This window comes from Lynx rufus, unplaced genomic scaffold (assembly GCF_022079265.1).
Source record: "Lynx rufus isolate CCGP_SWC_20201006 ecotype Redwood Valley unplaced genomic scaffold, mLynRuf1.p SCAF_27, whole genome shotgun sequence".
In the NCBI taxonomy this organism is placed as follows: Eukaryota; Metazoa; Chordata; class Mammalia; order Carnivora; family Felidae; genus Lynx; species Lynx rufus.
Window position 1 is genome coordinate 4,076,489 of NW_025814842.1, and position 24,897 is coordinate 4,101,385.

A 24,897-nucleotide genomic window follows, 5' to 3' on the forward strand; every position below is an offset into this window, starting at 1 on the left:
CCTACAGCAAGTCGGCGAGGGGGACACAGGACTGGCAACTCTTCCCCGTGGCCGGAAGGGCAGAGCCAGCCCAGCAAGCGTCTCCATCGTGCACCAGAGAAAAGCGGCCTTCGCCTGCACGGACAGCAGGTGCGTGGGGAGAGCACAGGGCGGGGCAGCCGCACGACCTGCCGCGCACCCCACTTCCCAGACAGCTGCGGTCCCTCCCAAAGCCCACAGCGCCTGGGCCGCGCAGCCTGCACCCGACTCAGCCCCCCGAATCCCGGGCACACCGACAGCATTGACTCCATCCCACCCAACAAGCATACTGCGGTGTGGACACGCGATGGTGAGCTGCCCTCGCCGACACGGGCTCCAGAGCCGGAAGACTCCTGAAGCGGAAGGTGAAGGGGAGTCAGTGGTACACAGAGTGAGCTACGGCCAGACCAGAGACCGCGACCCACCCACATAACGGACACAAAACAGAATGAAAAGTAATCGTGTGCAGAGGGGCACCCGGGTGGCTCAGTCGGTGAAGCGTCCGACTTCAGCTCACGTCATGACCTCACCATTTGTGAGTTCGAGCCCCGCGTCAGGCTCTGTGCTGACGGCTCGGAGCCTGGAGCCTGCCTCGGATTCTGTGTCTCCCTCTCTCTCTGCCCCTCCCCTGCTTGCAATCTGTCTCTCTTGCAAAAGTAAACACTACAAAACATTAAGAAATGATAACAATCATGTGCAGATTTATCGACATAAAAACCATCTACAATGTGTTACATTTTTTAAAATCAGAGTAGGGGCCCCAGGCTGGCTCAGTCCATAGAGCCTGCAAATCTTGATCTTGTGGTTGTGAGTTCGAGCCCCACGCTGGGTGTAGAGAACACTTAAAAATAAAATCAGAAAAAAAAAAAAAATCAGAGTACACACCATATGATAACTCCACCCCGGGTCGGCCGGCCGTGATGACCTCTGGTTGGTGGAACCATGGGGAGCTCTCACTGAAAAGCAGCTTGACGCATGGTCCAAATTTTTAGAGGAGTATTAACATATTATTTCCATAACCAGGGAAAGGAAAACCTCAGCTAGGATTTCTCCTGAGCAGTTCAGCAGCAAACTGCAAAGACAGACGTGAAGTCTGTCCGGCAAGGCCACCGGAAATTCTGGAGACCTCCCGGCTGATGGCTGTCTTTGGCATTTTGTTAACATCGGTGGCCTCCTCCCTGTCAGCTCCCCCCGATCCCCGGGACACAAAACTGGTGGAGGAAGCGACCCTCTCGGCCGTGCTGACCCCAAGCGTCCACACTCAGCTCTCTTTCAGGGACGCCACGCACTTCCTCACGAGAGGACTCTAAATGGCCGCTGCCCAAACAACCTGCTCACTCGGGTCAAGTTCTCTCCAGGAAGCATTCCTCCCGACTTGTTCAAATTCTGGGAGCTTATCTAAGTTCTAGCTCCGCTTCCAGGAATGCCACACTCTTGAGAGGAAGACGTGGGCCCTGGTCTGCAGGGCACTGAAGGTGAGGGGGTGCAAGGCTTCTAAAGACGCCCCAGTGCGGGGCGAGGGGGGCAGAGCGCTGCCCCTCGAGGAGCAGGAAGTGTTTGAACTCTACTGCCTTGACTCACGACTGTCCCAGTACCTACTGCTTCAAAGTCTAAATGAAGTGCAAAGACACAAAAAATTTAAGAGTTGAAAGATCTTAGCATTGGGGCGCCTGGCTGGCTGAGTCAGTGGAAGGTGCGACTCTTGATCTTAGGGTCATGAGTTTGAGCCCCAAGTTGGGTGTAGAAGTTGCTTAAAAATAAAATTAAGGGGGCGTCTGGGTGGCTCAGTCAGTTAAGCGACTGACTCTTGATTTTGACTCAGGTCACCATCTCACGGTGTGTAAGTTCAAGCCCCGCATCAGGTTCTGTCTGTGCTTGACAGTGTGAGCCTGCCTGGGATTCTCTCTCTCCCCCCTCTCTCTGCCCCTTCCTGCACTCTCTCTCTTTCTCTCAAGATAAATAAATTAAAAAAAAAAAGAAAGAAAGAAAGAAAGAAAAAGAAATAGAAAGTCGAATAGAGGTTCCAGGGGAGCTGGGTGAGCGGGTTAGTTTTCACGATCACACGATCACGGGCCACCGTAACAAATTTAATAACAAAGAAAACGTTTGAAATGCTGGGAGAACTACCAAAATGTGACACAGAGACACGCAGTGAGCAAAAGCTGTTGGAAAAACGACACTAACAGACTTGCTTGATGCAGAACTGCCACAAACCTCCCATTTGTAAAACAAAACGAAACACAGGACCAGAGCGCAAAGCACGATAAAGGGAGGTATGCCTCTACACTTACAAGCAGCCAAGATGGTAACGTTTATGGTATGTGTATAAAAAAGGCTTCAAGGGGCGCCTGGGGGGCTCAGTGGGTTAAGCGTCCGACTCTTGATTTCGGCTCAGGTCATGGTCTCATGGTTCAGGAGCTGATGATCTTTGCATCTCCGAGGACTTCAGCACAGAGGGAAAGGTGAGGACTGCCGATTGAGAATTTCTCCTGGCGCTGGCTGCAGAGACGGTGCCCGTCAGCCCGCACGCTGGTTTCCAGCTGATAAGCTGTCCTGAGTCAGCCTAAGACGGAGGCGACTGATCTGATATTGAGCAGCTCCGGTCATTAGTCGAGACTTCAATTCCACCCCTCACTCAAACTCCCCAGCACGTGCTGGAAGCTCAGGAATCCCCAAGTCTTCACTCGACAGTCACCGTCCTCACACAGCACAGCACAGCCCAGCCCGGGGGGACCGGGGATCCGCGGAGCACTGCGCGGGGAGTGCTCTGGAGTCTGGAGGGGAGCCGGGGAGGCTGTGCAGTGTGGGGCACTCGACCGAAGGGGAGCCTAGGAGCACGGCCTCACTCAACTGCTTGGCCAAGTGTTAGGCTAACCCACGCTCACCATTGCCTGCTGGAGGGGCATCGACGCTCACTTGGCCGAAGGTATCGGGCCACCTGTTTAGTTAACACAACACCCCAGTGCGATCAGCGTTTCCAGGAGGTCTTTGAGCCTCCAGCACACGCAGGACTCAGGTTGGCAAGTGCAGTCCCCGGGGAGGCTCCCCGGGACCGCCACTCAAAGCCCATGTGGCTCTACTTTGCAGACAAACCAGCCAGCTTTGATACCTGGGTTCTCCAGAAGGGGAACAGGACGGGCGGCAAGTGTGAGAGGAAGCTCCGGTTGTAAGAGAGACAGTGGAGGCGGCCGTTAAACGCATGGCAGCAACCTGAAGCGACGACGGACACAGCAGGAACCAGGAGGAGGACCCGATACGGTGGGCCCACGGACTCCGGGCACGGCCCAGCCTCTCACCAGCCAACACACCACCACCCAAAGCCAAGGCCGACAGAGAGGTAAGGCGTCTGCGGAGCTGATCACAGACCAGGAGAGAGCCTGGTGATGAACACGTCAGATGACGCTTGCTGGGAACAGACAAGACACAAGCTTGGACGGCAGGAGGGCCCTCCTCACCCAGGAGACCAGGACAAGCCCAAAGCCCAATGATATCAAGGGGTGGGGCACGGATGCAGGGCAGGAACTCTCTCACACTCCGCCAGGGGAAGCAGGGCTTGGGAGAATCACTTTGGAGAGCATTTTGCCGTTTTCTTCTTAAAAAAAAAAATTTTTGGGGCGCCTGGGTGGCGCAGTCGGTTAAGCGTCCGACTTCAGCCAGGTCACGATCTCGCGGTCCGGGAGTTCGAGCCCCGCGTCGGGCTCTGGGCTGATGGCTCGGAGCCTGGAGCCTGTTTCCGATTCTGTGTCTCCCTCTCTCTCTGCCCCTCCCCCGTTCATGCTCTGTCTCTCTCTGTCCCAAAAATAAATAAACGTTGAAAAAAAAAAAAATTTTTAACGTTTATTCATCTTTCAGAGACAGAGAGTGAGTGGGGGAGGGGCAGAGAGAGGGGGAGACACAGAATCCGAAGCAGGCTCCAGGCTCCCAGCTGTCAGCACAGAGCCCGACGTGGGTCTCGAACTCGCACACGCTGCAAGATCATGACCTGAGCCGAAGTCAGATGCTTGACCGACGGAGTCACCCCGGGTGCCCCGATTTTGGTGTCTGATAGTGTCACATCTGGGAATCTGGTAGCTACACAGGGACATTCACCGGGATAGAGGAAACACAGGAAAACAGCCCCGGACATCCATCAGCAGAACAGAAACATAAAACGTGACAAATCCATTCGAAGGGTTACTGCGCATAGTGCGTGGCAGGAACGAACTAGCACTAATGAACAGTGGCAGACCTCAAATCCGCAGTGGAAAAAACACAGGCTGCATAGCCACGTGCCAGTATCAGACATTTATGGACGTTACAAACACACAGAAACAAAACCCCATGCTTCTCAGGGGATGTACTTGGGGATGTACTCCTGGGACTTGGAAACCAAACTCACACCGGCAGGTGCAACAAGTCAAGGGAGCTTTGTTTCAATCGATGCGTGATTATCTTTTATCTCTGTGTTTTATTTCTGTGCATTCCAAAGGGAATGCAGAAAAGGCCAGACCTAAAACGACAAATACTGCGTGGTTCCACTTGGGTGAGGTCGCCGGAGTGGTCAGACTCCAAGACAGGGAGAGGGTGGGAGCCAGGGGCCGGGAGGTTAGTGTTTCTGGAGACAGGGCCTCCGTTTTCGGAAGATGAAAAGTCCGAGGATGGAGGTTGGTGATCACACAACAATGTGGACCCGCTCGACGCCACCGGATGGGACACTTACAACCAGTTAAAACTGTCATCACTTTTGTTTTGTTTTTTTAAAGAGGGAGAGAGAGAATCTTCTTTTTTTTTTTTTTTATTTAAATTTTTTTTTTTTTCAACGTTTATTTTTTTTTTTTTGGGACAGAGAGAGACAGAGCATGAACGGGGGAGGGGCAGAGAGAGAGGGAGACACAGAATCGGAAACAGGCTCCAGGCTCCGAGCCGTCAGCCCAGAGCCCGACGCGGGGCTCGAACTCCCGGACCGCGAGATCGTGACCTGGCTGAAGTCGGACGCTTAACCGACTGCGCCACCCAGGCGCCCCAAGGGAGAGAGAGAATCTTAAGCAGGGTCCACACTCAGTGGGGAAGCCGACACGGGGCTCAGGCCCACAACCCTGGGATCAGGATCATGACCTGAGCCTAAATCAAGAGTTGGACACTCACCCAACTGAGCCACCAGGTGCCCCTTAACTGTTTTTGGTGGGGGGGGTGAGGGGTGGTGGCCCTAGGTGGCTCAGTCGGTTGGGCATCTGATTTTTGATTTCAGCTCAGGTCATGATCTCATGGTTTCGTGAGTTCGAGCCCAGCATCTGGCTCCGCAATGGCAGCACGGAGGCTGCCTGGGATTCTCTCTCTCTGTCCCTCCCCGGTTCACCTGTCTCTGTCTCTCTCAAAATAAATAAACTTAAAAAAAAAAACCAGTTGAAACGGTAAACTGTGCTATGTATATACATCTCACGACGAAAAAGAACGCAGGGCCGTATGACCTGAAATCCAACATACATGTTATTAAGCAAAAAAGCAAAGCACGTATCAGAGAGCCCACAGGAGAAAATACTGTGTATCTGTTCATTTGTGAAAAAAGAAAACACAGAACGAATCACTGAGAACTGACAAGACCAGTTGCCTAAGGGGGGGATGGGGTGCTAGCGAGGCGGAGGGAGGGGGCGTGGGGCGGCGCTTCTCCGAGGCCGCCGTCTGACAGAGCCCTGACTCTGAGCGCCACAGCAGGGCTTGGCTTCACGTACGGAAACACGGGACAAATAAAACCTACCAGGACGCGGTGCGAAGGCAAAATGCTACGTGATAAAGGACCCTGACTGCATGACAAACGTGATAAACACAGCGATAAAGGACCCTGACTGCATGACAAACAAGTGACATGAGCACACTGAAGGGGTGGGGTGCAAAGAACAACCCTGAGTAACTCCGGAAAGCAGGGACCATGGGGGGGTGGGGAAGGCCAAGAGCATGAATACAGATTATCCTCCAGGCTCCAGGCGGTGGGCTGGCGATTCCCAAACTGCCTTAGGTGTGCGCCCGAGGGCGGAGCGAACCAGCAAACACCCTGTGGATGGTGACACTCAGACTGTTCAACGACAGGGAGGGGGGTCGTGAGGAAGGAAGAGGAGTCTGCGGGAACGGGAACCCTGGGCTGCTGGGCTGGACGAGACGCATCAGTATGAACCTGTCTTTGATGTGGATGCAAACGGGCGACGGGGACACACAAATATGGATGTGTGTAAGGACATACACACATCGGGGCGTCTGAGTGGCTCCGTCAGTCGAGTGTCCAAGTCTTGGTTTCGGCTCAGGTCATGATCTTGCGGTTCATGACACCAAGCCCAAGTCAGGTTCTGCACTGACAGTGCGAAGCCTGCTTGAGATTCTCTCTCTCTCTCGGCCCCTCCCCCACGTGCACAGGGGCATACCCACTCTCTCTCCTAAAATAAATAAATAAACATTAAAAAAAAGAACACGTAGGGGTGCCTGGGTGGCTCGGTCGGCTAAGCAACCGACTTCGGCTCAGGTCATGATCTCACAGTTCGTGAGTTCGAGCCCCGCATCGGGCTCTGTGCTGACAGCTCAGAGCCCGGAACCTGCTTCAGATTCTGTGTCTCCCTCTCTCTCTGCCCCTCCCCTGCTCTCACGTGTGCAGGCTCTCTCTCTCCCTCAAGAATAAACATTTAAAAAAATTAAAACAAAGTAAAACAAAACAAAACAGAACATACACACCTCAATTTCCTACTGCGTCCATAAGGGGGCCTGGAGGCGGTGACACCCCAGCAGCAGTGAGCATACCCCACACCCGGCCTTGGTTTCTAATTCCAGCCTCTAATAAAAGGAGCCAGGCTCCATGAGGCAATGGTGGATTCCAGGGCTGGGCCTGGAATATCCTGTACTGACAGAAAAGTAAGGAAAAGGAAGAAAGGAAGGAAAAGCTCAGAAAAGGAACGGGCATGTCGAAGGGGACACAGGACCCAATCTGAAAGAACACGCCCACGGCCAAATCTGGAACGATCTGTGCAACCCATGAACGGTGTGAGCGTGACAAAAGCCCGCTGAATGAAACGAGTACCCACGAGTCCATGCTGATACAAGTAGATGCTGAGGAAGTAAGTGAATGCGGAGAGGGGACAGGTTCCTTCTCAGAGCACAGCTCCGTTAACAAATGCGGGAGGAATGAAGGAAACAGACAACCATCACAGCCAGACGTCAAAGTAAAGCAACTGTCACTAGAAAGATCCATCGGTGGGTGCCAAGATGAGCGGGCAAAACTCCGGCGAGAACCAGGGTATCTGCAGACTCTGTAAGTATCTCCCCACGAGATGCTTCTTCATTCGAAAGGGAGTAACGAGACTTTACAGCCGAGGGACCCGCAGACACCAATGAGAAGACGTGACAGCACCCTGTGTCCCTGGCACACCACGCCGAGGACACAGCGTCACCGTGGGTGACGACGGACATCCTACCAAACACCTGGCCCGTGCTCTGCACAAAGCGTCAAGGTCACGAGAGACCAGGAGAGACCGAGGGCTGTCACGGGCCCAAGGCTAAGACGACGTGACTACCACTGTGACGAGGGCTCTGAATCAAACCCCGGGACGGGAAAGGACCAGGGCAGGCACTGAGGAAATCCTAAGGGTCCCTCCTCATCTGGACGACCGCACCGTGGGGACGTGTGCGCTTGGCGGGGGGGAAACACTCTGCAGTTTGGCTACGTGGAACTCGACCGTGGGGCAGCGGGAGCGCCCAGGAGGTGAGGGGCCGCCGCGAAAGGGAGCTGGCCTTCGTTCTCACGTCAACTCCGCGGGCGCCCTCTCGGCCCAGGAAGCGGCCGCCTCTGCGCCAAGCCCTCGGGAGGAGCCGCGTCACCGGCGCGCCCCCCACCCCAGCCCCGCGCCCACTCACCTCCGGAGCAGGGACTGCTGCAGGCTCTTGCAGGTGGCCAGGGACTCCCCGGTGAACATGTGACACACGACGACGTGCAGGCAGCGCGCCATGAAGGCCAGCACGGCCTCGGGCTGGAGGGTGCCGCTGCGGGACACCAGGCAGAGGCGCTGCAGCGCGGAGCACTGGCTCAGCGCCTGGAAGAACTGGGCGTTGGCGCTGAAGTAGGGCTGCTCCAGCCTGCGGGGAGAGAGGGCGGTGTGAGCCCACGCTGCTGCCAGACCCCCCGCGCGGGGCGGGGGGAGAGGGGGAGCCTCTCGCGGGGGGCCAAGCGGGTCTCTGGGAGCCAGACCCAGACCGGCCGTCCCCACGCCTGTCTACGCCACAGTCCCCCGGGGCATCGGGAGGAGACACAGACCCCAGGGCCTTCCCAGCTGATCCCGAGCTGGGGGCAGACCCTGGAGGCCTGACACGACGGGCGAGCCACCGTACGGACCCCAGCCGGCCACTGCCCGGAGCCTGGAGACCCGCACGCTGGCTGGGCTGGCCGCTCGGCACCCCACCCACCTCAAACGCTGACCTGTCGGGCAGGGGGCGGGGAGCCGCGCTTACATGGGATCCCAGCCACACACTGCTGCCCTCCTGTGACACACGACAGGCTGAGGGAAGTGGAGGGGATCTGGAGGCTGGGGCCACTCCGGCCACGGAAGGGAAGGCGACAGACCCCTAGTCCTTCCGCCACGGAAGGAGAGGCGACACCGGGCAGATCCCTAGTCTTCCTGCCATGGAAGGGGGGGGACACCGGGAAGGTCCCCAGTGCTCCCGCCACAGAAGGGGAGGGGACACTGGGCAGGTCCCCCCGTAGATAGGGGCTGAAGGCAAAGAAGAGCCAATCTACAAAACCGGGACCTCGGCCACAGACAACCACGACAGATGGGAGGTGCACCAGGTCCCACCTGCTTTAGAAAGACGGACGAACAGAGGGGTGCCTGAGTAGCTCCGTCGGTTGACCACCCAACTCTTAATTCTGGCTCAGGCAGATCTCGCAGTTTGTGAGTTCGAGTCCCACACTGGGCTCTGCACTGAGCGCAGAGCCCACTTGAGATTCTCGTTCTCTCTCTCTCTCTTTCTCTCTCTCAAAATAAATAAAATTTAAAAGAAGTAGGGGCGCCTGGGTGGCTCAGTCAGTTAAATGTCCGACTTCGGCTCAGGTCGTGATCTCATGGCTCGTGGGTTCGAGCCCCGTGTCGGGGCCTGTGCTGCCAGCTCGGAGCCTGGAGCCTGATTCCGATTGTTTCTCCCTCTCTCTGTCCCTCCCCCGCTCATGCTCTATCTCTTTCTCAAAAAATAAACGTTAAAAAAAATTTTTTAATAAAAATAAACATTAGGAAGGAAGTAAGGAAGGGGAAGGGGAAGGGGAAGGGGAAGGGGGAGGGGAGGGGAGGGGAGGGGAGGGGAGGGGAGGGGAGGGGAGGGGAGGGGAGGGGAGGGGAGGGGAGGAGAGGAGAGGAGAGGAGAGGAGAAGAAAGGAAAGGAAAGGAAAGGAAAGACAAGACACGAAGAGATGGGAGAGCCACAGTGGCTGTCGGACAGGGCCTTGGCACAGGCAGGAAGGAGTGCTGGAGCCTCCAGCCACAGGGATGAGAACAGGAAAGTGGTGTGGAGGACAATGTTCCAGAGCCTTCCAGACCCTTCTGCGCACCAGCCGGAAAGCCTAGAGGGCAGAAAGAGGGATGAGGTGGGGACACACGGTTGGAGGTGTTGAGGATAACGGACAGGGCAGTTCAGCACCAGCTAGAAACACGGCTGCGGAACCAGCAGATGCCCAGATGTGCAGCAGGACGCCGGGCCGCAGGCCAAGGGAGCCCTCTGGAATGCGAGTTGGAGGAAGAGCAGAGGGCCGGGGGGAAGCTAACAGGATTGCGGGGGCTGCCAGGAGGAGGGCCGAGAGCCAGGAGAATGGGAAGAGAGGAGCTGGTGGGAGCTGTGTCCCCCCCCCTCCCACAGACAGGTGGCTGTCCTAGCCCCTGGCGCCCGTGAACGCACCTTACTTGGAAACAGGGTCTTTGCAAGGGGGACTTCGTTAGGATGAGGTCGTGCTAGACTGGGGGGGGCTGTAATCCAGTGGCCAGTTCCTTACAAGAAGGCCATGCAGAGGCACAGCAATGCAGGGACACCCAGGGAGAGCGCCACGTGACCGCAGGCGGGGACTGGAGTGACACGGCCACAAGCCAAGGACTGCCAAGCACTGCCAGCGACCACCTCTAGAAGCCAGGGGACATGCCTGGCACAGGGGCTCCATCAGAGCCTCTAGGAGGAACCAGCCCTGCTGACACCTGCAGCTCAAACCTCTGGCTCTCAGAACTGTACGTGAATCCAGGGTGCTCGGGTGGCTCAGTCGGTTGGGCATCCGACTTTGGCTCAGGTCACGATCTCACGGTTCGTGGGTTCGAGCCCCACATCGGGCTCTGTGCTGACTGCTTGCTCAGAGCCTGGAGCCTGCTTCGGATTCTGTGTCTCCCTCTCTCTCTGCCCCTCTCCTGCTCACACTCTGTCTCTCTCTCAAAAATAAACATTTTTTTAAAAATTAAAAAAAAAAAAACAAACCTGTGCATGAATCCGCTTGTGCTGTGGCGGTTTGTGAGGGGAGCCCCAGGACCCTAACGCAGAGGCCGAGCAGACTCACAGATACCTCCCTGGTCAGTTACACACACGCCCCAGACAACCACGTGGGCAGAGACCAACGTGCGTCCCCCTGTGTAAGACCTTCCCAGAGAAAAACGTAAGGATTATCCCTGGAGAGCAGAGCTCGGCTCCAGAAACTTCCTTATGTCACTGCCTTCAGCAGGACTTCCGTCCATCTTAGATACACACAGTCATCACTTGATGCTTTTATTTTTTTTTTCCACTTGATGCCCTTAAAAAGCTTGCTCGGAGCCTCTGTCCCCCTCTTTCTGCCCCCCTCCAAAATAAATAAGCATTTAAAATAGGGGCGCCTGGGTGGCTCAGTCGGTTAAGTGTCCCACTTCAGCTCAGGTCACGATCTCATGGTCCGTGAGTTCGAGCCCCGCGTCGGGCTCTGGGCTGACAGCTCGGAGCTGGGAGCCTGCTTCGGATTCTGTCTCCCTCTCTCTTCTGCCATTTTGCCACTCACGCTCTGTCTCTCAAAAATAAACGTCAAAAAAAATTTTTTTAATTAAATAAATAAACAGCTTGCTCTGAGGGGCAGGGGAGTAAAAAAGAACAAAAAGCAGCTCGCTCCGGCTGCCGTGGGGGTGTCGCCGGTCACCCGGCCAGAGCGGCTCCAAGGCTGTGGCAGCACACGGGGAAGAAGCTCGTGGAGGCACCGGCCCGAGCAGCAGGGCAGTGGCCGTGGCCAGCGGGGGGCCTGGATGGATGATGCGGATCCGGGCCCGTGCGTGGGGAACCGCAGCCCGCGGAGGGGCCCGGCAGACAGCGGAGGCCCACAGGCAGCCGAAACCCGCTGCCTCCCGAACGCAGGGAGGGGGGTAAAGGGGCAGAGGACAAGATTTGTCAGGAAGGTGCTTCCCCGCCCCTACCAGGTTTCATCGGTCTTTGGGTCGCCTCCGTCTGAACCGGATGACTGACAACAGGACACTGTGCAAGGGCGACCACCAGGCAGCAGGCAAGGTCCTTTCTCCGGGAGCCTCCAAGGCCACCGACGGACTCGAGACATGGCGGGAGAGACTCGGCCGGCCCCCGCGGGCAGCCAGGCCCCAGAGACCAAGTGCAGGACAGCGCCCGGCCGGGCTGCAGCCTCCACTGAGAGGACACTGCTGTGCATGCGCTGGGTACCACTCTCCCTCTCCCTAGGACCCCCTAAGTGTCCCCAAGGCCGGCCACGCTAATCCACCTAGCAGCTCCTCCCAGGGCCCGGGCGCCGCGCAAAAACTCCTCACAGAAACCCCAGGTCAGACCCGGGAGAGTCTGTCTCTCTGAGTCATGGCCCTGCCTGGGGCAGACGCAGATCCCCCCCCCCCCCCCGCCGCATCCCCCCCCTCCGCCAGCGGCTGCAGGCAAGACCTCCATGCCTATGCAGGATCCACAGAGACCTCCCGGCCAGGTTGGTGACCTCCTGGGACACTGCCGACCAGGTGGTAAGCAGTCGTGGAGGCTCATAATAAAAGGAGACGTTTCCAGGATGAGCAAGAAATGCCCACCCCCATCCCAACAAGGCAGTGGGTCTGCTCTGGGGACAGAGTGTCCCCGTCCAAGCCCCCACGTGGAGGGAGACCCGAAATGCTCTGAATGCAACACCTTCAGAACGGCTGATCCAACCAGGACTGGGTGTAGGGCAGTGGATGGGCGCTCCCCAGTTCTCAAAGCCTAAAAAGACCCAATTGGTCATGCACTAGGTCCCCATCACCCCGACACCTGGGGACGCTACCAAGTTCCAGGACAAAAGGAGAGAGGTTTTCAAAAAGGGGTCTTTGAGGAAAAAAAGAGCAATCCCAGCTATTTACAGCAGCCACCCGACAGAATATCCCCCAACAATGGAATGTTCTAACCTGAGCTGTGCAGTAGGGGAGCCACCACTCACTGAAACGTGGTTCATGAGACAGGTTTTTAATTTTATTTTATATTTATGGGTGCCTGGAGAGCTCAGCCGGTTAAGCATCCGACTTCGGCTCAGGTCATGATCTCGCAGCGTGTGGGTTCGAGCCCCGCGTCAGGCTCTGTCCTGACAGCTCAGAGCCTGGACGGAGCCTGCTTAGGATTCTGTGCCTCCCTTTCTCTCTCCTCCTGCCCCGCTGGCACGTTGACTCTCTCTCTCTCTCTCAAAAATGAATAAACATCTTATTTTATTTACTTATTTTTTTGAGAGAGAGAAAAGAGAGTGCATGCACGAGAGGGGGAGGGGCAGAGAGAGAGAGAGAGAGAGACAGGATCTGAAGCAGGCTCCAAGCTGTCGAACCCACAAACCGTGACATCATGACCTGAGCCGAGGTCAGATGCTCAACCGACAGCCCCCAGGTGCCCTGAGCTTCTCTTGATCTCCAGGTCACAAGTTTGAGCCCCACATTGGGGGTGGAGATTACTTTAAAAAAACAAAAAAATGTATACGAGCAGAAATGCTACTAAGCTCCTGACACTAACATTGTGGGGAGGACAGTGGGTCCTTCTAGAGTACGATCACAAGAAGTCTCACGTTCACTCCCCCATCAACAGTGGAGACTCAGGACGTGTGAGGGAAGAGAAGAGCGGCACTCAGTGTGTGGCAGGAGGGAGCCCCTGGCAGGGCTGTTCTGGGCTCCAGTGCTAGAGAAAGGACCCCCCGGGGCAGCCACAGCCATCAGAGATCGGATGCCAGCAGGTGCCCCTTGGCAGAGATGTGAACACGGGCCTCCCCCCACCCCCAGACCCACTGAACGAATTTCATCGGTAAGGAAAGGACTCCAAGAGCCGTGAGCAGAGAGCAGTGCCTCTCCGAGAAGCAATGGTGGCTGTGTGCAGTCCTCATTTACCCAAAGGAAGGCCAAAGTAACAGCCAAAGTCATGCAGGGCCCAGACGGAAAGCGAATGTCATCCCGGTTGTAAGTGTGAATTTTCTGGAAAGTTGACTTTTCTTGAAAAAAAAGTCTAAATACACTATTTCATTCTATCTTTCAAAGGCAAATTATTCTTTTTTAAATATTTAAAAATTTTTTCTTTTCAATTTGAGAGAGAGAGAGAGATGGAGGGAGAGAGAGGAAGTGTGTGCACACGCAAGCAAGGGAGAGGGACACAGAGAGAGAGAGAGAGAGCGAGAGAGAGAGAGAGAGAATCTGAAGCAGACTCCACACTCAGCTTGGAGCCTGACTCAGGGCTCAATCCCACGACCCTGGGATCATGACCTGAACCGAAATGGAGAGTAGGACGCTCAAGCGCCCCTATTCTTCTTCTTTTTTTAATGTTTATTTGTTTTTGAAAGATAGAGTGCAAGCAGGGGAGGGGTGGAGAGAGAGGGAGACGGGGGATCCCAAATGGGCTCTGAGCCGTCAGCACAGGGCCCGACGCAGGAGTCGAACCCACAAACCATGAAACCATGCCCTGAGCCAAAGTTGGTTGTTCAACCGGCTGAGCCACCCAGGCACCCCAAAGGCACCCCTACTCTTTTAAAAGTCCTAAGGTAAGCATCCCTTTGCAGACCTGAAGGTGGGAAAACGGGAGGGGCTGAAGTCCAGAACCCTGACCGCGGTCTCTGGCTGGTCCCTGAGGAAGAACAGGCCTGTGGCGCTCTGGCCACTAGGTGGCGCTGTGGGTCCATGCTACCCACCGGAGACGTAGCGGATCTTGGTTTCAAACCAAGTAAACAGAGTGTGTTCACACAGCCTTTTAAACAGTTTTCAACCAGCCGGCCACTTCCGGGCTCTCCCACTCTGAAGGAAGCCACCCGTGACAGGTGTTTGGGATGGGGGCAGGCCTGTCCACTCCACCAGCTGCCTGGACAAGGGGGGGTGGCCCGTCCAAACCTCCCCCCGGCTCTCCGCACGGCCTGGTGGCAGAAACGTCCTGGTGTCGGGGGCTGCCAGTGCCTGCCCTCTGGTCAGAGGGTGAGGAAAACGATCCACCGGAATCACTTTTGCTTCGGGAGGCAGTCGTCCCCCTCAGCCGTGCCTCAACCTTCCGCTCAGGGAGGATCTGGCCTCCAAAGCCCACTCCCCGAAAGGCAGCCTGGTCTCCTGAAGGTTCTGTGGTCACAGGAAGGCGCTCGGGGAGCGTCCCCTTATCAGCCCACCCACCTCCGGAGGGCCCGGGCCTCGAGGGCAGTCCTGGGACGACCTCCAGGGCCTGGCTCCAAACCAGCCCTCTCACTTCCGCCCAGACGCCGCCCTGGTTCTGAGGTCGCGAGCAGCCCAGGGTGACTCAGGGTGATGCCTTCCCCTCCCTCCCCCAGGAGGCAGGGCTTCATCAGCCCTGGGAAAGAAGGCGCCCTGCTCTGTGCGGCGTGGGCTCCTCTCCCAGCCGAGGTGCGTGCGAAACGCGAGGCGCTGTCAGAACGACGTGTTCCCGCACCACCTCCCCGCGGGAGCGGTCCTGGCTGCGTGGAGGCCGCGCCCCGCCAGGAGTCCTGATGGGCCTCGCTGATGGGCACAGTGGTGGCGGCACCGGCCACCTCAGGGACGTTCTGCCGGGAAGTGCGGGAGCTGCCCGGGGAGATGTAGCGTGCCAGTGTCTCCGGAGCACGGGACGCCATCTCCTTTCTGCGGCTCCTGCCCACGGCAGGCGGGCAAGGGCCACCTGCTCCTGTCCCTCAGCCTCCCTGGGCTCGGCTTGCCGCAGAAGGCGAGAATCCAGGGGAACGGGGCCATTTGGCTGCGTTTTAGAAACTGGTGTTTGTTCTGAACAGGCAGTACCCAGCTCTGATCGGACATGGTTCTCGGCAGCCAGCGTGCACAGAGAGTCCATTATGAGCGGCGGTCAAGTTCCCGGGCCGACCTACAAAACCCATCTAGCCCGGGCCCCACAGGCCTCCCTGGCCACCGAACTCCCGCACAGCCTTGCTCCTGGGGAGGACCTGAGCCACAAGGGTCACGTTCCAGCTGCAGAAGCCACTCAGGACCACTAAATGCTGCTGTGTTACCCCGCTCAACGCTCAACAGGCCCTGTGAGGCAGGAAGTGCCACACACCAGCTGTGTGGCTCAAGCAAGCTCCTTAATCCTCTGGGCCTCACTTTCCTCATCTGCAAAAGGGGACAATAATAGCTCTACTCCCGGGGTCGTTCAAAATGTCAAAGGAGTCAACACCTACGAGTGCGGGGAAAAACAGCTGGCAGCCGTCACAAGTACACCAACAGGATCCAACAGCAGTCACTTCCTACAGTCCCTTCCTCTAGCTTCTGGAACACCTTCCCCCTCCATCTGCCGGCTCCCTGCCTCCCTGCCGGCTCCTGCTACGTCGGCTTTGCTGATTCTTCCTCCACCTCCTGACTGGGTGACCCCGGGCCCGGTCTGTGGTCTGCTTAGTCCCACGTGCTGGCTGGAGTCCACCGCCTCTCAAACTCCGGGACACACGTGCACAGCTGTGCCCCACAGCCTCCCATCGCAGAGGATGACGACCGCATCAGCTCAAATGCTCGGGCCAAAAGCGTCAGCATCATCTGGACCCCTCCTTGACCCCTCCCACCAGCCCCACGTATCTGATCAATCAGCAAATGCTTGGGTCTCTCCCTGAACGTCTGACACGGCCCCCCCGACAGTGACAGCGCCCCTGCTCCTGCCCTGGCCCCAGTCTATTTCAGTACAGCGGTGTGACCTGCCCTTCTGCTCCCCTCCAGTCACACGGGCTCCTGGCTGCTCCCAAAACACCCGACACACCCCATCTCAGGACCCTGGCATTAACTCGGCTCTGTCCAACAAAACCTTGTGTGCAGACGGGAACAATCTCCATGTGTGTTCTGTCCAACATGGCAGCCACCGGCACATGAGGTTCCTGACCAGCTGAAATGTGGCTAATACCGCTGAGGAACTGTACGCTTGATTTGATTCCATTTTTACTCATTTAAAAGTAAGCGCCCGGCCGGCTCAGTCGGTTAAGCGTCCGACTTCGGCTCAAGTCGTGATCTCATGGCTCAGGGGTTCGAGAGCCGTGTCAAGGCTCTGTGCTGACAGCTCAGAGCCTGGAGCCTGCTCTAGATTCTGTGTCTCCCTCTCTATCTGCCCCTCCCACGCTCACACTCTGTCTCTCTCAAAAATAATAAACAAACAAGCAAAAAAAAGAAGTCAGTCATGTGTGAGGTGCCCGGCTGGCTTAGTTGGAAAAGCATGCACCTTTTGGCCTTCGGGCTTGTGAGTTCATGCCCTAGGTTGGGTGTAAAGATTACTTAAAGTAAACAAAACAAACAAACAAACAAACCTTAAAAAATAAATAAAGTGATTCGCAGACACTACCAACTGATGCGACTCGTTCTGCCTGGCCGGGGAATGTTCTTCCCAGGTTCTACTTTGCTAATGCAACTTCGTGAATTTTCTCAAATCTCACCTTCCTGGAATCCGCCACCTGCCCTCCAGCATCCCTCATCCCGCTTTCCTTTGTCCTCCCCGGCATCTGTTCTTCTCTAATAAACCACATTCTTCCCTCCGTGCACTGTTGGCCCACTTTCCCCACTGGAATGTAAGCTCCCCACAGACAAGGAGAGAATTCTATGCCTAGAACAGAACCCAGAATAACAGGTGTTCACACATTTGCTAGATGGAAAAAGAATTATCATGGGTCGGGGTGCCTGGGTGGCTCAGTTAAGCGTCCGAGTTTGGCTCAGGTCATGATCTCATGGTTCTTGAGTCTGAGCCCCACATCGGGCTCTGTGCTGACAGCTCAGAGCCTGGAACCTGCTTTGGATTCTGTGTCTCCCTCTCTCTCTGCCCCTCCCCTGCTCATGCCTGCTCTCTCTCTCTTTCTCTCAAAAATAAATAAACATTTAAAAAAAATGTTTTTAAAGAAAGAATATCGTGGGTATTACAGGTGCTAACCCTGTTCTGTAGGCCTCACAGGTGTACAAACGGCTTTGCTCTCACCAGCCCCACTTTACAGGTGGAGGGTCTAGGAGCAGGGTGAGGCAGGCAGAGCCAACCCGAAGGGGGCCTGTGTTAGGCGTCCAGCAGCCCAGGGAGCCGGCAGCACCTGCCATGTCCAGGTAGCCCCACAAGCAGCAGACATGTAACACTGTGGACGTGAGGCAGGCATTTGGGGGAGAGATTCTGACTACTTTGACTTATTAAATTAGGTGCTGTATTTTACTTAATTTCATTTTCATCGACTTCCGTTTTTATCAAACACTCCCGGACGATGACCAAACACTCCCCAACAGCACGGCCAGAAAAGGCACAATGTTTAATGGGTTGGCAAGAAAGAAAAAAGAAAAAAAAAAAAAAAAAAAAAAACCTGATCGCAAAGAGGAGAAATCCAGAAATACCTTGACTCAGAATTTAGTGAAATTAGAACTCAGGTGTTCACCCGCCCCCAATTTTAGGGAATGTTCAATTCCTCCTAATCTCAAGACTCCCAACAGGTTAACAGGGTGGCAGACCCGGGGAGTTTTCTGTTTGCTAAATATATATCAGGACCCATCTGCAGCTTTGAGTGAAACGTGGCCCGCTGACCGCACACCGATCACCGCTCCTTCCAGAAAGGCCAGCGATGTGACGGCAAAGGCCCAAGAAGAAGCAAGGTGGGACAAGGCACTAGACAGAGAAGGACCAGTGGAGGAGGGAGCAGATTCCTGCTGCTGCAGATACAGAGGCAAAAAGACAGGCATCCAAGCCTCTGACGTCAGACAGGCCCGCCCCGTGAAGACGGTGGTGGAGGGGGCCGCCCGCTGCAGCCGGGGCCCCTCCTCCGTCCCCGGCGGCTGATGCCACACCCCAACCCGGCAGGAGAGGTGCCCAAGCCAGAGAAATTAACAGAGAGGATGGAATTTGGGCCACAAGGCAGAGGTGGGCAGGAAGGGGGACGTCAGGGGGTGGCAGGAAGTAAAGAGCAGGCCTGCGGTCCTCGCTCCTCCCAGCCCACCCGGGCACTCCGCACCTGCAGCAGGACAGAGGGTCCCAAAGGTCCCTGCGATGGGAACAGCAACGCTGCCCATCGAGCGTCCTTAACCGTTTCGTGACGTCTTGTATCACCTCTGGGCAAGGCCGAACGTGGCTGGGGAGGCCACGGCCAGAGCCAGGCACACACTGCACCTCCAAGTTCCCGGGAAGTTAACTTTGACTCAGGTGTAAACCAGGGGGTTCTAACAACTCAGCATTGTATGATTCTCGAAGCAAGGGTAACTGGAACGCACGGGACACGGCATGAACAACTGCCCCCTCCCCACATACGGGGTTCCGTGGACACTCGGGCTAACGACCGAAGCCGCACATCCAGGGTGTGTGGATCCGACACGGCGGGAAAACACCGAGGCCTACTCACCCCGCTCTGCCGGGTCGGATCCTGGGATTCTCACCCCCGACGGCAGGGCCTCAGGAGCCGCAGTGTGGATCGCGCTTGGAGGGAGAGTGGACAGACGGCAGGCACAGCCTGCAGAGGACCCCTAGAAGGCTCCAGAGCGGGAGCGGCCAAGCACTCAGCCGGCTCCATTTCCTGTCAGAGGACGCCTTCTGAGGGGAAAGTGGAAGCCTGCAAAGGCACAGTGGTTTCCATTTGGCACGGCCTGGGGCCAAGGTCAAGCTCTGGAGTTCGACTGAGCTGGGTGAACCTCAGCTCCTCCTTCAAGCTTCCACTACTTCGTCTGTGAAATGGGAACGATGAAGGGCTGTCACGGGGACTAGACGGTGCCTGACAGCCCTTGGCTTAGCACCTGGCACTCGGCAAAAACACAACGTGCGCGCTGACCACTGTGGGGACAGTGACACACACACACGCCTCAGTGCTCCTGCTCTCGCGCCACCCACCAGCCACCCACAGCTCCAGCCTGACCGGGAGACCAGCTGAGTGATCTGAGCCCGGCCGCTACATCCTCCCCAACCTGAAGCCCCAGCAGAGCTGACATCCGCCCCACCATACCTTCCGGTAGATTCTGGGCAACAGTGTGATTTTTCAAGCTCAGTGCAATTTTTCAAGATCAGATCTGTCAAGATTTTCAAACATGTCTCAGGTCAACAAAGGCTTACCCTGTATTTATTTTTTTAAGTTTATTTTATTTTATTTTTAAAGCTTATTTATTTATTCTGAGATGGAGGGGAGAAGTGGGAGAGAGGGAGAGGGAGGGAGGGGGGAGAGAGGGAGGGAGAGAGGGAGAGAGAAAGACAGAGAATCTCAAGCAGGCTCCACACTGTCAGCCCAATGCAGGGCTCAAACTCATGAAACTGTGAGATCACGACCTGAACCGAAATCAAGGGCTGACGCTTAACCCGCTGAGCCACCCCGGCACCCCCAAAGGCTTACCCTTTAAATGCTCACAAGAACCCCTCTCACTCCACGGCTCAATTCAGCGAGAATCCACTGTGTCTGGACTCTAAGGACAGCAGCCTGGGTGGGTCCTGCCCCTCACCCTCTCCTCTCTCAGATCAGCCCACCACCTCACTCCGGGCCACTGTCACCTGCCTACAGCAAGCACCGCCCCCTTTCAGCGCCCCTGTCTCCGGCTTCTCCAGTCCAGGCGGGTGTCAGGGGGGCCTTTCCCAGCTGGAGACGGGACTGCTCCCTCCGTCCGGCTCTAGTGCGTTCACCTCACCTGGCTGCCCGCCCCACCTCACCTGTGCTTTTGAGCACCCGGTGTGTTTGCAAGACCCCGGGGCCCCAGCACATGCCGCCCGCTTTTCCAGAAAGCCTTGGCCTCGAGTCTCCTCCCAGCTCCCTCTGACTCTTGGCTTCAAAAAGCACACAGTCGGAAGGAAAGCCCCGAGTTCGGCTCCTGGCACCACCCCTCACCAGCTCCGCTACGTGGGGCAACAGCCGCCTCCTGGGGTCGTCACGAGGACTGAGCAGGACCTCGCACACAGCGGCATCTTCTAGAGCAACCACTCAAACGACCGCAGCGATGCGGACACGCCTGCCTCCCGCCCCGGCCTCCGCCCCCCGCTGCCTCCCTGAGTCCCGTCACCGCGCACAAGCCCCGGTCGGGCCCCACCGCCCCCCAGGCCCTCAGCTGCTAGAGGACAGCCCGCCTCTCCTCCACCCCGGCAGACGGGCAGCAAGTACGCAAACGTCTGCCACGCGAGGGCCCGAGCCGCTCACGTCCCCTGCCGCCTCTCAAGCCTCTGAAGGGCCAGCGGCGGCCACGGCGGAGCCGCCAGGCCCCCTCACCTGAGGTCCTTCAGCCGCTTGCAATGCTTCAGCATGTCCGAGAGGGCGGACGTGTAGACCACCTTCCCCATCAGGCCCAGGTTGGCCAGCGACAGGGACTGCAGCTGCTGGCACTGCAGGCCGATGCTGACCAGCCCGGAGCCCGTCAGGATGCCGGGCAGCTGGGCCAGCGTCAGGTGCCTCAGGAAGGCCAGCTGGCCGACGGCGGCCACCTCCGAGTCCCCGACGCTCTGCGCCCGGCTGCAGGGCGGGAGGGAGTTGCGGATGGCGGGCTCGTTGCGCGGCATGGCGGAGGAGAAGCTGGACCCGATGAGCTCGAGGCGTTCCAGAAAGGGCACGTTCTTCAGCAGAGCCCAGAACACGGAGGAGGGCTGGGGGGCCGCCTGCCCCGGGAGGGGGCCGGAATACGACTGCACGCCGATGCGCACCTTCTTGCCGAAGCCGCGGGGCACGGCGTGCGGGGCGGGCTGGGCCGGGGCGCGGTCGGCCCGCGGCGCCGCCTCGGCCACGGAGCACACGGGCAGGGACAGGGAGCGCAGGCGGCGCAGCCGGGCCAGCAGCTGGCAGAGGTGGCGGCCCGGGCCGTCGGCGCTGTGGTGGTGGGCGGCCGACAGGTTGAGGTGCTGCAGGTTGTGGCAGGACGCCACGAGCGTCTCCAGGATGCCGCTGTCGATATCGTCCTCCGCCTTGCGGAGCAGCGAGTCCGGGGACAGGCAGTGCACGCAGCCGCTGAGGTTCAGGCTGGCCAGGCTCCGCAGGTCCCTCCCGCCGTTGATGACCCGCTGGATCAGGTGGCCGCCGGACAGGGCGCAGCGGCTGAAGCTGAAGTAGAAGGGGTTGTTGAACTTCATGTGCTGGAGGAGGGACGAGCCGTTGAGCCAGGACTTGGGCAGCTGCAGGGCATCCAGCGCGACGTTGCGGGCCATGGAGTCCAGGAGGTTCTTGGTGGCCCCGCTCTCCGCGAAGCTGCCGGGCACGGAGATGAGGAAGGCGTGGAGGTTCTCGGGCGTGCGGTCGCTGAGCACGGCCAGGTAGAGCCGCACCACCTCCTGGTTGATGTAGCCGGGCGCCAGGCGCGCGTAGAACACCCGCAGGTTCTGGTAGTGGGGCACGTTGCTCTGGCCCACCATGAGCTGGCCCGACAGGACGGCGCCCTCCCGCGTGCGGTCGAGGATCTCGAAGTAGAGCAGCAGCTTCTCGAGGCTGGTGCAGCAGGGCACCACGCCGTACGAGGGCGTGTACAGCGTCTGCTTGAGCTCCCGCACGCGGCTCAGCGTGGCCTTGCACTCGCCGCTCAGCTGGCCGGCATCGAAGCCGGGGCTCACGTCGATGGCCAGGGAGCGCAGGTGCTGCAGGGCCGACAGCATCTTGGAGAGGCGCACGGAGGTCAGGTGGCAGCCCGACAGGTTGACCTTCACCAGGCCGCGGCAGCGGGCGACGTGCTCGATGGTGGCGCCCGACAGCCAGTAGCAGCCGGCCATGTTGAGCTGCTGGATCTCGCGGCCGATCTCCTTCACCACCTGCTTCACCTTGTCCTCGCTCGCCTGCGGGACGGGACGGGGAGGGGCGGGGAGGAAGGAAAGGGGCTGAAGGCACCGGGGCGGCTCCTTCCCCTTCATCCCTCGGCCCACACCCTCCCCCTCAGCAGTGGACAACCCGGAGCCACGAGGGCCCGGCAGGGGCTCTGCGCTCCAGCAGAGGAGGGACACCGGAGGGGAGAGCCGGCCCCTGCCTCCCCTCCCCACAGGCCTACCGGAAGCCAGCAGTCGAGAACCCCCAGCTGGGCGCGAATGTAAACCGGTGCAGCGGGTGTGGAAAAGTGTGGTGGTGCCTCCTTAAGCTAAAGCCAGGGTTACCATGTGACCCAGCAACTCCACCAAGGGAACGGAAGACACAGAGACTCAATCCGTGCCCGTCACGCACACGGCAGCACTACCCACAGCAACAACGGGTGGCAACAACCCAAACGTCCACCAACAGACAAAGGATAAACAAAACGCGGTCTACGCACGCAAAGGAGTACCATTTGGCCACACGGTGACGCTCTGACACGTGCCACAACATGGTGAACCTGGAGGACGTGACGCTAGGTCAAACAGGCCAGTCCGAGAAGATCCCACGGTGTGTGACTCCACTCACAGGAAATACCCACAATAGGCAAATTCACAAACGGAAAGCAGAGAAGTTACTAGGGGCTGGGGAAAGGGGCATGGGGAGTCACCGCTTAACGGATCCAGAGTTTCCGTTCAGGGTGATGGAAAAGTTCCGGAAACACTGACGATGGTTGCACGACACCACAGAGGTAATCCTGCGTACCGGACAGCGTCGTGCACTTAAAACCGGTGAAGACGGTAAGTGTTATTATGTGATGCGGGCGGGGGGTGGGGGGGTGGTTCGAATCACGTGATGAAGTCGTGGCCTGGAAACCCGACCCGGCTGTCGCTGCCCTTCACATCATAAGCATTTTCACATCATTAGATATTCCTCAAAAATATTCCTCACCGCTTAGGTGAGCCACATTGCGTCTGGTCACGGAAGCCAGCAGCCGACAGCTGCCCGTCCCGGCCGTGCCAGCGAGGCCTTCAGAAACCACACTGCCTCGAGCACCCGCGCACGTCACGTTCGTGCATCCCGATCACTGCTCTAAGCTAAACTCGCACACACACGCTCAGGGGCAGGACACACGCATCGGAAATGCTCCAGATACACTGTGCCGGGGCAGATGCCCTTCCCTCTACAGGAAAGAACCCTCACAGGCAGGAAGCCTGACCCTGGCTCTGGGGAGTGGGCTCAGCTGCCCCCCACCCCCACCCCCAGCAGAGAGGGGCACCGTGCATTCTCCCGTAAAGAGCCAAGCTCTGGACGGGCCTCACTCTGGGTTCAAATGCACAGCTTCACAACAACAGTAAGGAAACCTTCCCACAGTCTCCTAAAACTTGGGTCTAGGTCAAGTCCTCTATTTTTATCTTTAAGATATGTCATCAGTTGACTTTCAACAAAAGTTGCAAGGCAATCATACAAAAGAATGAAACCTTGCCATTTGTGACAACATGGATGGATCTAGATGGTTTAATGCTGAGGGAAATAAGTCAAATACCGCATGATTTCACTCATATGTGAATTTAAGGAACAAAAAAGCAGGGGTGCCTAGGTGGCTCGGTCAGTTAAGCGTCCAACTCTTGGTTTTGGCTCAGGACATGATCTCGTGGTTGGTGGGTTCGAGCTCCACATCTTTGCCGATAGTGCAGAGCCTGCTTGGGATTCTCTCTCTCCCTCTCTGCCCCTCATCTTCTCACTCTCACACAAAAATAAATAAAACATTTTCTTTTTAATTTTAAAAAATAGGGGTGCCTGGGTGGCTTAGTCAGTTAAGCATCTGACTTTCTGCTCCAGTCATGATCTCAAGGTTTGTGGGTTCAAGCCCTGCATCAGGCTCTGTGCTGACAGCTCAGAGCCTAGAGCCTGCTTCGGATTCTGAGTCTCCTTCTCTCTCTCTCTGCCCCTTCCCCCGCTCACATTCTGTCTCTCTCTCTCTCAAAATAAATAAACTTAATAATAGTAAATTTTTTTAATTAAAAAATAAATAAATAAAAGAAACAAAAGAGCAAAGGCAAAAGAGACAGGCAGACAGACAGACAAACCAAGAAACAGACTCTTAAGTACAGAGAACGAACTGATAACTGATGGTGACCTGAGGGGAGGGGATGGGGAAATGAGAGAAAGAGGTGACAAGGGTTAAGGAGCACACTTGTCATGATGAGCACAGGGTAACGTATGGAAGTGTTGAATCACTAAATCGTATACCTGAAACTAATATAACACTGTATGTTAACTATACTGGAATTGAATGTATATAGAATAAAAAAAAATTACAGGGTGATTTAACAAGGAAAGGACGACCCTGTCGATAAGTGATGTTGCAACCGTGAGGAGCCACATGCAAAAAAGGAGCCCTCGATCCCTACCTCACACCACATACAGAGATGACCACAACAGGGATTGGACGCATACCAGAAGAGCTAAAGCTGTAAGACTTCTGTAAGACAACAGCAGAAAATCTTCACGACCTCAGGTCTAACAAAATTTTCTTCAACAGAAATGCGAAACACACGAACTCAGAAAAAAAAAATCAATAAATTGTACTTCAACTTAAATTCAAACACTTATGCTCTCAAAAGATCCCGTTAAAAAAAGAGGAAAGGCAAGCCAGACTGCGAGAGAAAGTACGACACAGGCACCCGACAAGGGACGCAGAGTACGTGAGAATTCCTGTAACTCCACGA

At 56.9% G+C, this 24,897-nt stretch overlaps 1 protein-coding gene across 3 annotated transcripts in view; it reads right to left on the bottom strand.

Annotated features, from left to right (window-relative positions):
- Positions 1 to 24,897, bottom strand: part of FBXL18 (F-box and leucine rich repeat protein 18) — a 44,435-nt gene that overhangs the window by 12,964 nt on the left and 6,574 nt on the right. For 2 of the 3 annotated variants that reach the window (XM_047089235.1, XM_047089234.1), the window contains exons 3-4: positions 20,615 to 22,158; positions 7,891 to 8,109 (exon numbers count right to left, since the gene is read on the bottom strand). In XM_047089235.1, the coding sequence (XP_046945191.1) occupies positions 7,891 to 8,109; positions 20,615 to 22,158 (1,763 nt within the window). Of the gene's footprint in view, positions 1 to 7,890; positions 8,110 to 20,614; positions 22,159 to 22,637; positions 23,424 to 24,897 lie in introns of those variants that run through there. The other variant, XM_047089236.1, reaches the window with a different exon arrangement.